The sequence below is a fragment of the Antechinus flavipes genome, chromosome 2 (genome assembly GCF_016432865.1).
Source record: "Antechinus flavipes isolate AdamAnt ecotype Samford, QLD, Australia chromosome 2, AdamAnt_v2, whole genome shotgun sequence".
Lineage (NCBI taxonomy): Eukaryota > Metazoa > Chordata > Mammalia > Dasyuromorphia > Dasyuridae > Antechinus > Antechinus flavipes.
Window position 1 is genome coordinate 16,808,738 of NC_067399.1, and position 11,843 is coordinate 16,820,580.

The 11,843-nt window shown below is 46.8% G+C and overlaps 1 protein-coding gene across 1 annotated transcript in view; it reads right to left on the bottom strand.

The window, feature by feature from the left end:
- PPP2R2A (protein phosphatase 2 regulatory subunit Balpha) overlaps positions 1-9,053 on the bottom strand; it is an 83,218-nt gene extending 74,165 nt beyond the window's left edge. Inside the window, exons 1-2 of the mRNA XM_051974157.1 lie at positions 8,816-9,053; positions 6,462-6,536 (exon numbers count right to left, since the gene is read on the bottom strand). Coding sequence (XP_051830117.1) covers positions 6,462-6,536; positions 8,816-8,822 — 82 coding nt within the window. The 5' untranslated portion in view covers positions 8,823-9,053. The remainder of the gene's footprint in view (positions 1-6,461; positions 6,537-8,815) is intronic.
- Between the last annotated feature and the right edge of the window lie 2,790 nt (positions 9,054-11,843).

Below are 11,843 nucleotides of genomic sequence, written 5' to 3' on the forward strand. Positions count from 1 at the left end.
AGCAAATCACAAAAGAAAGATTAGCCCCCAAAAGAAAGATTGTGAAAATCTGTGTAGACAGCCTACCCTGGGCAAGAAAATTTTCAGTGATTGTTAAGTGAATCATTCAGATCGCAGCCTCTATCTGTATTTCTATGTGTCCAACTTTTTGCCACTAAAGTGACACTAGCACAATTTCTACCATAGTTAAGCAGGAGAACAAGGAAGAAATGAAACTGAAATAAAGCCAGCCAATTCTGCTCATTAGCAATCTGGTTTTTAAAAATCAAGAGTAGATAAAATGAACCTAATGGACAAAGCAATATATGAAACTTTTCTAGCAAATCCTGTGGCAAAATAATGCAGATGATAGGGTCATAGATTTGGAATTAGAAGAGGCCCTTCATTTTACAGAGAAGGAAACTGAAGAGTCCAGAGGTTAAGGGACTTGTCCAGAATCACCAAATGAAATAGACACATGTAAACTCAGGTCCTTTGTTGATAAGAAGCCCACTCCCCTTTCCATAATCATTCTGCTTTCTAAATAATGATTGGCATCAACATAGCTCGTCTCAGCCATGACATCATTTTACAGATCAGAAAAATGAAGGTGTGGCAAGTTAAGTGACAGGAAAGATGTCTGATGTAAAATTTGAACCCAGATCTTTCAGACATCATGTCCAGGTACCTTTAAAAAAAAAATACATAATCATAAAAAATTATCTTGCCTTTCCTTCTTGCTGTTCATTTTAAAGATAAAACAGGAAAACAGTCTCAGTTAATTAAATAAGTTAAGAACCCTTTTTATAGGACTGCTCAATGGCTCAGTGAAGAGAGCACAGGACCTGGAATCAGGAGGACTTTAGACAGTATTTCCTAGCTGCGTGACCTTAGGCAAGTCACTTAACCACAAAGAGGGAGGGGAGAATACTTTTACCACCTGAAGCCATTCAACAACCAATCAGATGAGTTTCCTATAATACTTTCAAAAGCCAACTATTTTGAGCTAATTCAATATACTGCTTGACAAGAGAAATCTGTGATTTTGTGGGACATCTTGAGGTAAAACAGCACACAAGAGATCAGCTCTATCTTCTGTACTTTTCACAAAGACCAATGAAATTGATGAGAAAATAAAATTGGTCCCATATTCCAGCTTTAAAAACGAAAATGAGTACATTATCTGTCATTTTCACATTATGTTAAAACAAATAAACAGACCCTCCCTTGCTCCAGTATTTATATGTAACCAATTGTAATTAAATAATCTCAGGTTTGTACTTCATAAAAGCTAACAAAAATGTGAGATGTCAAGAAATAGACCAAAGACCTTCAGCACATTATGCCTTTATCCTAGGTAAGTACTGAGAGGAGATCCAAGGAGAACTTAGATCTCCCAAGATCACGGAGTTCTATTATGTTTTCTTTTAAATTCATTTTTCATTAAACAGACTTCCTATTTATTACAACAACAAAAAATCCATGTTTTATATCAACATTTAAAAAAATAAAAAAATTAAAAAAACCTAGCTTACTCTCATCCAATGCCTTTAAATCTTACCTAAAACAAGCAGGAAAAGCAAGCGTTGAAGAGATGCAATGCAACTGATTATATTATAAAATTATAACTATCACTAAAAATATGACAAAATTTATCTAATAATTTATGTACCCTGAATAGATTAAAAATTTCTAGTGGGAAGGAAGAGAAAATATTAAGACTATTAAAATCATGACAGCAAGGGAAAACTGGCAAGATTTTTTTAAAAGGGGAATTCATTTTTAATATTTCCTCCAAAATTTATTAAAATTATAATGTTTATAAGCAAAATTCCAAGAAGAGTTTCAAATTAACAAATGAGAACTTTGTATTTACAAGAGGAAAGTAGATGGGTGGAAAAATCAAATTATTGGGTACTGGAACAAATTACCACTCATTTTTAAACAACAAATCAGAACACTACTATTCTTATACCCTGTCCAGACCCTTATTATCCAGTCTCTATTTTCCCGTTTCTGGCTTCAGCTCTCCTTTCTTTGTTTTAAACTTTTCCTATAAAGGATCTGTGTAATTCTTGGAATTAATCACCAAACATTTATTAAACAATTAAAAATATGTCAAGCACTGTGCTAGGTACCCAAGGGAAGGTGAGTGAGAAGAAATTCTCCAGGTCAGAAATATACCTTCAGAAGCTATTTCACATAGTTCATACTTGGGGGAGGGGAGAGGGGAAACACCTCAATTACAAAGATAACCTGACAAGTGGTTCTACAGGTGAGAAGGAACCTCCTCCCTGGGGTGGCCGCGTCCATTCTGGGGCAGCTTTAATGTAAGAGCTCTCTGAGCCTCCGGTTGCCTCTTGCCAACTTCACTGTTGCTGATTCTTTCCTCAAAAGCCTGTCTAGTACCCCCTCTCCCCATCAGGCCATCAGCTACTTCACATTTTCAGGGGCTCCTAGGCCTTCTCTTCCCCAGACTCAAACGATGCGCAAGACTCCAAGTCCTCAACTTTCTCAGATGTGCCAACTACTACATGCTCTCCAGTTTAGCCAATTTTACTGTACAATTGTTAAATTCTCCCCACAACTAAGTGCTGGATATTCAAAAGCCAAAAAAGAAACGACTCCTGCTTGGAGAGACTTCCATGGGAGGTAAGGATGGGAATCACATACAAGGAATGTTCACACATTTCCTGGAGCACTTCCTAAAGTCTTTTCTCCTCCTTGCCCTTCCTTGACCTCCTGAAAGATTTGCACACCCCTACTCTCTCCTGTTTCTCCTTCATCCCTGGCACCTCCCCAAGTCCACTGTCCCCCATCTCATCGTCTCCCCTGGGTTGTTATCTTTTATTCTATGATTTCCAGATCTACAAATTCAGGCCAACACTTCTTTTCTCCGGCTGCCTCTGGAACACTTCCAAGGAGATGACTTAGTCACCTCAAACTCATCAGGTTCAAAACAGAACCCCACCCACCCCTTCCCTTTTCCCGATTCCCCCATGGCTCTCCAGGGCATCCTTCTCTCCCCAGGCTTCTCCTGCTCTCTTGTAGTCTGTATTCCTTCCTCTTCCCTCCTAACCCACCAGCACTTTGGGGGCAAGCTCTCCATCACCTTCTAATTATGCCAAGGTTTTCCTAAAGCAGAGCTCTGAGCCTGTCAATAACACTCAGGGGCTCCCTATTACCTCCAGGATCAGATGCGAAATCCTTTTGGGCATTCAAAGCCCTTCTGGATACAGCGGGTTTCCAGGCTTTAACCCTCTGCAAGCTCGTCCTCCCACCTCTGCAGAGATGTTCCCTCTGTGCCTGGAGGACTGCTCCTCTCCTAACTCTAAACTTCTTACGGATGAAGCTCTCTCCTTCATCCCCCTGAATTTACCCTGGTCCAGTTTCGGCATATTGCACATCCCAGTATAATGGGGATTCCGAGTGTGAATGCTTCTCTTTGTGTCCTAAAGCACAGGGATTCTCTGACAGTGCCCGGCCGTGGTGGGTAGACACGCTTGCTGCCCGACCCCCGACTGGAGACAGAAATACAAGGATGGCACCCGCTGCCCTGTGGCCTCAGTGCTTGGCACTTACTAGCAGAGATCCTGGACAGGTCACTTATCGCTCACTGCCTCCCACCAAAAAGAAGAGGCTCTCTGCCTCCAAAGAGTTTATGTTACAATTTGGGAATCTACCACATCAAAGGGAGTTGGAGAAGGGAATGGGAAGAGAGGGCACATCACCACAATGTACCATGATTAGAAAATGGAGAGACTATATGAAATCTATTCAGGGAAATGGGGCTGAAGGAAGAGAAATCGGAAAAGCCCTAAGGTCACATGTGAACTGAGGTTTGAAGGAAGCCACCACGAAGAGGAGTCAGGAGAAAGCATTCCAGTCCCAAGAGATAGCTTGCCAGTGCAATCTTATTTGAATACAGTGGGAACAGGGAGCTACTGGACTTTACTAAGCAGGGAATGAAATTTTAACTTGTTATTTCAGATGAACAGTAATTTGGTGACATGGACCAACAAAAGATTCTTCCTCCTGCATGCAAATACACAATTATTGTGTATCACTTTAAGACTGTCAAAAAAATTATCTTTTCAAAAGAAACCAATATTCTGAAGAAAAAATTCTGAGACTAAAGAAGCTCAATAAGAGGGTATCTCCTCAGATTCAAAAAAAAAAGCACATATTGTACAGGGCTTTAGTTTGAAAATATGTGAGAAATGAGATTACTGTGAAAATCTTAATTCATTAAGTTTATCAGAAAAATAAAGGCATGTTTTATTGCTTAATATTGTTTTAGAAATCTAATTTCTTGCAAAAGTTTGCAATATTACATGAATGTGAGCTATTACTTAGTATTAAGACAGTAGAAAAGATTTTCTATTCCAACCTCCTCATTGAATTCATGAGGAAGCTCCCCCAAGGTTACACAGCAAGTGGCAGAACCAAAAATAGACAGCCTTCTAACTTCTTCACATAAGCAGTATCAATCCAGTTTTAAACCTATCTAGTGGCTGGCAATCCCACATATTACTAACAAATCCATGACTCCCAGAAAGTAGAGTAAGAAAAAATTAGAATCCAACTTCAATATAAGGAGAAAGGTATATTAAATATGACCTTGATTAATGTTGTTGGTTTTGCTGGCAAATTGTTTTGACATGGGAGAAACCACCCAATCAAGACCTAAATGACCCCTTCAGAAAACACAGTCCCTTAAAACAGTGAAATCAAAAAGCTTGATATTCTACTTTATTTTCAAAAGAAAATGTTGATTGATAGAAATAGCTCGACAGACACATAAAGGACATCAGATTTAATGGGGGGGGGGGGGGACATCAACCATTTGGGGGAAAAAATGGAAAATCTATTTTTACCTTAATATAAGTATTAAAACAAGATAACATGAGGCTTTCTAAATATTCATTCTCAGTTCTCACAACCTATAGGTTAAGAAGTGTTATATACACGTACACATATAATATTTAACTCAAATTCAAATAAAATAGATCATTCATTTATTTTAGACAGGTGTTTGCTATCTATAATAGCCCCATTCATTCTATTATCACTCCATTATCACTCCACCTTCCAACAATCCACAGACAGACATACAGTGTCTTCCTTACAGGAAGATCAAACCTCTGCTCTGGTAACTCCCTACTACTTGCCAAATATAGTCCAAATTCCTTACCTTGGCTCCTAAAAAACTACACAAATGAACATTGCATCACCCTTTTCCAGCCCCAACTCAGAGGCATTTTCTGGACAAGTCTTCCTTTCCCTACCTTTCACTAGAGCTGCTAAAACCCATTCAAATGCCTCCTCTCCCATGAAAGCTTCCCTGAAGGCAAAGCCCACTTCAAAGCCTCAGCATTCTTAAATTTACCTGGGTGCCAATAATATAGATGCCAGTTGGCTTCCCGGAAATAAAAATCCATTTCATGATCAGGGCTCCACCTAACTCTGGCCAATCACATCATTAATGCATGCCTCGCTGATACAACTTGATAGGAAAAGATCCATGGCGGGCTCACTACCCATCTCTGACAATTCCTGGGAGTATCACTCAAGTAAATATCCTCTGTAAAAAGGCCTATTAATGCCCTTTTTCTACATAGACAGAACCTCGGAGTAGAAAATGATTCAGGATAGACACAAAAGGTTTGCTGATTTCTTGCACGTCATTTAAAAAAATTAGATTTCAAATGAGAAAAATTTTATAAATGTATAACAAATGAATAACAAAACTTACTAATACAAGCCACTTTCTAGATACCCTTAAATGTCAGGCATCGATTTATAACTTCTGATAGCACACAAATATTACTTTTTTACTTTCCAGAGACAAATGAAAACTCTGAGCTTTGAAACATTTACTTTTTGAGGATTCAGGATTGATGTGCAAAGTTAGTTTCCAAAACAAATAAAAAGTCAGCAATATTTAAATCTTCCTGTAATGACAAGGAAAAAAACTTAAAAGGGAAGAGGGGGGAGGGAACCCTTTCATGGAACATGTATGATATATAGTCCCTCTAAGCTAAAACCTTTAAGATGAGTACAATGTATCATGAAGAAAACCAGCCAGCAAAACACCAAACTGCTGAGCTCCCAAATCTGAAAGGGCAAAAAAGTAAAGAACCAAGTCAAGACCTCCCTTCTGCAACCCTGGAGTTCGGTAGGAACCAATCACCTTAACATGAAGGTCCATAAGATCTATCTCAAACGAACCAGGGAGGTGGGTGGGAGGATGACAAGGAAGCAACCCAAAGCACAGCTGTCCTCAGAGTGGAAGTCAAGAGTTTCCTTCACACTTGTGCTGCTGCCCTCAAAACAAGCCCCAACCAGAGAGTCTCTCTGGTTCTCACACAGCCAAATCTTTACTAGCCATCTTCTACAAAGAAATATTTCCAGGATCAAAATGTAACAGATTCCAGCTTATTTACATGCAACTTCTTTTCATTATTAAAAAATATTCTTACCTTCTGCTACATCATCATCGACTGCCCCTTTCACCTGAGAAAAACACCACTGAATATCATTTCCTCCTCCAGCTCCTAAAAGGAAAAAAACAATCCCCATTAACATCATGTCTGAGTTTTATTCATTCCCCCCCACCTTGTAAACAGCCGGTTTTCTAAGGTTAGCACAGCAGCATTAGGTAGATTGCCCACTCAGAGAATCTCTGCCCCCAAATCTCCAACTTGGAGAAAAGTTCTGATAGATTATCATTAGGAAATTTTTCTACTACTGTGATCAGGTCTAGATTGAATATCAAGAAAAAAAAAGTTATAACTACTCAATGCCAGTTACTTACAAAGAAAAAGTTGTTGAGAATAAGTTAGTTACCCCAGTTCTTGAACTATTCTGTGACTTTGGGCCCTTGAGAAAATACTCAAAAATTACTTAAAAAAAAAAAATAAGCTTTGACTTCCAAGGTGTTTTTTTGGCTTGTTTTCTAATGTTGAAGTTTAGTTTGCTGTTTTTTTTTTTTTTTTTTTTTTTTTAAAGCACTGGCTGATCACTAACATAGCACTTCTGTTCAAAACTTTTCTTTCATCTTCACCCCCTCTCCAAAAACAACGCTGACTATACATTGTTGAAAAATCAGAAACCAGCACCAGAAGTTAAACCATTTTTAAAAGTAGTTTTTCCTTTAAATCTGAGCAAAAACTGTGTCTTGTGTTACAGTTAATGAACTAAAACTACCATGTAACACTGCACGAATGGACAGCTTCAGGAACATCACTGGCTTGAAGAAGGATGGTGATTCATTTGAACCTTGCTACCAACACTCCCCTCCCCCCAAAACACCACCCATTTTTCTACATTTCACTGCCAGCCAATCACTCATTCATTACATACAGGAAAAGTAATTGAAGTGAATGCTGCTAACGAGGCTGTCAAAAGGAAGTTTCTTTCTTCCTTCACCCCACCCCTCAGAATCCAAAGGGCCAAGCAACAGATGTAATTTACCATCTTGTGCAACAGTTTTAATTCTACTAGATTAACAAGGCCAAAAAGCAACGTGCTTTTAGCAAAATCTCAAATTCAATCCAAAACATTAAAAAAATAGAAAATACAAGCTGAAGTGCAAAAATCCATCTGGATTTCAAGATGAAGAATTAGTTCAGTCTGTGATATTTCCATCTTTCACATTGCTATAGATGGAAGAACAGTGAATAAAATTTGTGAAGACAGAGCAACAAAATTAAATGCTCTATTCCGGATTCTCTTAAGTGATAGAAATCTTTCAGACCCAGGAAATTTACTGGGGGGAAAAAATGTAGTTTCCTTTTTTCTCTCTGAACTTTTGTTAAATAATTTGCCCCGTATCTAGGTCCTCTCATTTCCCCAAGCAGGTAGGAACGGACTGGACCCAACACCCGGTGCTTTCCGACTCTCCGGTAAGGAACACCGGGCCCCCGGCTCCTCCGCTGAGACCCTCCCTCCGACCTTGCAAAGATAAAAGTTTCCCATGGCTTTCACCCCCCGCTCCCGGTCCTGGGAGTTTGGCCTCGGCTTCTCCCCTCTCCCACCAGGGCACGGGAGCCTCCTCGACATTGGGCAACCGGGGGCCCCGGGGCCTGCACGCGCGGCCCCCCACCAAGCAGAGCCTCCTCCCTGCTCCCGGCAGGAGGCCGGGTTCCCTCCCCGCTTCGGGGTCCGCGGCGGCTCCACACGCACGCCGCCGTCGGGCACTTAGTAAGCGCCGGCTGTGTGCCGGCGGTGGGCCGAGTCCATGGGCTCGCGGGCGGCGTGGAGGCGGCTGCGGGACCCTCGGCTCGGGAGAGGCATGCATGACCTCGACGTGCAGACAGGCCACCAGGCACGCGCCCCGGGGCGCTCTCTGCGCCTCAGTTTCTTCCTCTGCAAAACGAAAGATCCCGGGGGACGCTACCCGGCCTCAGTTTCCTCCTCTGTAAAATGGCCCACGACCTCTCCGGGGCGCTCTGGGGCGGTAAAGGGGAGGGGAAGAGAGCGGAAGGCCCGGAAGCCGCGGCCAACAGCCCCCCACGCCCATTCGTGCCTCCAGGCCGGGCCCCCGCATGTCCCGCTCCCACTCCCCCTCCTCTTCCTCTTCCTCCCGGACTAGCTATGGGCGAGGACGGGGCGGGGGGGAGGGGAGCACACCCCGGGGGGGGGGTCTCCCTCCCTCCTCCCCTCCCCCTCCTCTCAGGCCGGGCGGGGTGGGGGAGGGGCGGGGGCCGGCGCAGCCCGGGGGTCCCCCGCGGCCGGGCCCGAGCCTGAGAGGCGGCGGCACCGGTCGGTCCCGTCGGGTCCCCGCCCCTGAGAGGTCTCGGGGGGCCCCGGGGCACCCCGCTCCCGCTCTCACCTGCCATGGCGCGCGGGCGATGGAGGCCCCGCCGGGCTACTCAGGCTCTCCGGGCCGAGGCCGCCGCCCTCCCCGGGCGCGGGGGGCCCCTGCGGGCACGGGCGCAAAGCGGGGGGCGGCGAGGCCGGGGGGGCGGCGGGGCAGGAAGGCGGGGCGGCGCTCCGGGGCTTCCCGGCTCTCCTTCTTCCCCCCGGCGACGGCACCGGCGGCTGCGGCGGCGGCGGCGGGCGGCGAGCGGCTCCACTTTCAAAATGGCGCCGGCTGGCCTGGGTGCTTACGTCACTCGGGGGCGGGGCCGGGAGGGCGGGAAGAGGCGGAGCTAGCGGCGTGCGGAGCTTCCCCTATCCGCCCCTCACGGCTGACGCACGCATGCACGCACACGTTCAGTAGCTTCTCCTCCTCCCCGGGCGCTTAGCTCCGCCCCGCCCCCCCCGTGCCCGGCCGGTGAGGCGAGCTGGGGGTGGGCGAACTGGCGCCACGCCTGGCCCGGAATGAGGGTGCAGCTCCGGGACTGGGGTTCCTCCCTCCCTTCGGGCCCGGCTGTCTCCTCTACGCTGGCAGGGCGCCAAGCTCCTGCTGTTCCGCGGAGGATTGGAAACCGTGCCTGCCCTCCAGGTGCTTCCAGTCTGATGGGGCCTGCTGAGCTCTGGCTGGGTGCAAACAGCTCCCCCACGGGCACGAAGCTGTACCTTGCTTAACCTAGGATAGCCCGCGGGGGGAAAAGGTGGTGGGGCGGGGACGGGGGGAGGAGAGGGAGGGGATAGAGACCATGTAGCCGGGATTCCAGGAAACCGGGAGAGGAAAAAGAGGGAGGAGGGGGACGGCTAAGAATCTGGCGGCTGGTCCGCCGCGTGCTGGCTTCGCGGGAGGCTCCAGTTTGGGGCCCCCTCTTCACACGGGCCGCCGCCGCCTCCTTCCCTGGGCAGGCTCCTTGGACCTGAGACCGGGCGGACGCGCCGTGGTTACACCGCTGGTCGCCCGCTTATCCCGGTTCCGAGAGTCAAGTCCCCTGCCCGGGCTCACGAAGGCTGGGTCCAGCCGAACTGGAACCCTGGCCTTCCCGCTTTGGGGGCCACCGCCCCCTCCTGGGCTGAAATTTACCCCTGACGCGCCCCTCCGGACTTCCATCCGTCTAGTGCAGAAAGAGGGGCGCGGGATGCACCGCCTGCTGGGGCCTCCAAGCCCCAGCCCGAACCGACGAGTCCGGCTTCGGCTCTGTGCGGGGCCCGATATCCGTCTGCCTCCTTCATACAATCGGGCCGACTTTCTGGTCTCTGAGGGCAAGTCCGGGCGCCGGGGAAGCCCCCATCGGCAGGGCCTCGGGCCCGAGTCACGAGAGAAAGCCCTTCCCCCTGAGCCCCCCAAGTGCCCGCTGGTGACCCTGGGCGGGTCACTTCGCCTTTGCTTTAGTTACCGCCAATGTAAAGTGCAGTATTTGTAAAGCTCTTGAATAATGCCTGCTTTATAACAGGTGCTGAAGGAGCGGTGACAGTGATGGAGTCACGGTGGCAGTAGTGGTGGTAGCAGTGGCAGTAATGGGGTGGGGGGAGCCATCATGGTGGCAGCGGTAGCTAGTAATAATGGTGGTTGTCGGACTTCCTTCTCAAAGACCAAAATGACCTCCGTACATTAGAGCCCAGTGACAGCGAGTCAGAACCGGGCTGACCAGACCCACTGGAGCTCAGGTCCAACATGAACCTTTCGGGGGCCTAACTTTTTTCTGAGCTAATTCACAGCGCTTCCTCTGATGGGGGCAGGCCATGCTGGGCGGTCCCAGCCAGTGTCTCCCATGTGGGAAATTCTAAAGTTCTAAAGAGAGACCTTGAGAGTGTCCTTGTATCTCTTGTAGCAGCAGGGGCAGGAGGAGGAATAATAAGTGTTGAGGTCACAAAGACAAAACCAAAACAATTCCCATTCGTTCAATTAAAATTATTCCTTACTTTTGACTCATCAGGGCAACTGGTATCTTAAAAGAATCTAAGTTCTGTGAGGGCAGAGTCTGCTGTTGTAGGAGAGACTGGATTGAGAGCCAGAGAAGCTGCTTTAGCATCCCAGGGGAAACCTTGCCTCACGCTCCCCAAGAACCTCTTCAACTGGACAAGTACAGAACTTCCCGTCTGTGCCTCGTTCAGCTTCAGCAGAATTTGGCTGTCCCCAGTAATGTGCTAGCAGGACTGTATTCCCCTTTTCTTTTTTGTTTCTGAGGCAGTCTGCATTAAGTGACTTGCCCAGATTTCCACATCTCCTAAGTCTCTAAGGTCTCATTTAGAGTCCTCCCGACTCCAGGCCACGTTGTTGCCCAAAATGTCACTTTTTTAAAACAAAACCAAAACAGGACATGTGTGGCAGCCACCCAGGAAGTGGGGACTGGGCTGCTGATCAGAGGTGAAAGGTCAGGAGCTGAGAAAAGAGCTGTCTCCATGGTTGGTTCCTCGTGAACATGGATTGTAGAACAAGAGCCCACGGTGGCTGGAAACCCCAAGCACAGCTGCCCAGGAAGACAAGAAATAGAACAGAGAAGAGGAGAGGGAGAAAAGGAGAGGGGGAAAAGAGAACAGAGTGATAGAGGGAGAATTGGAATAAACAAACAGGGAAGCAGGCAAGGAAATGGGCCAAGAACCAGGCCCACTGGGCATTTGGGTGAATTTCACGTGGAACAGCCTCCGTGTCCATTACAGCATTGTGAAGAAGCAGACCTTCAGAAGGCATTCCTGGCCCAGCGGATAAGGCGCTGGGCATCTGGGCCGGAAATCAGGAAGCTCGAGCCGCCTGCCCATGGGTGTGGCGAGGGGCGTTTGCAGAGCTGGCATTCGGCTTGGCACTTCTGCTCCGGACCATCCCACTACAAAACAAGTCTAGGAGAAGTTACACAATCCCCTCCCTCACCTGAGCTCCCTTCCACACCTCCCTCCCAGCTCTGTTGCTGGCCCTCTCTCATCACCTTGTTCCACAGCTCACTCAGACTAATTTTATACAGTTTTGGTTTTTTAAAGCCTCGAATCAGAACAGCTACAGGATCACACCTTAA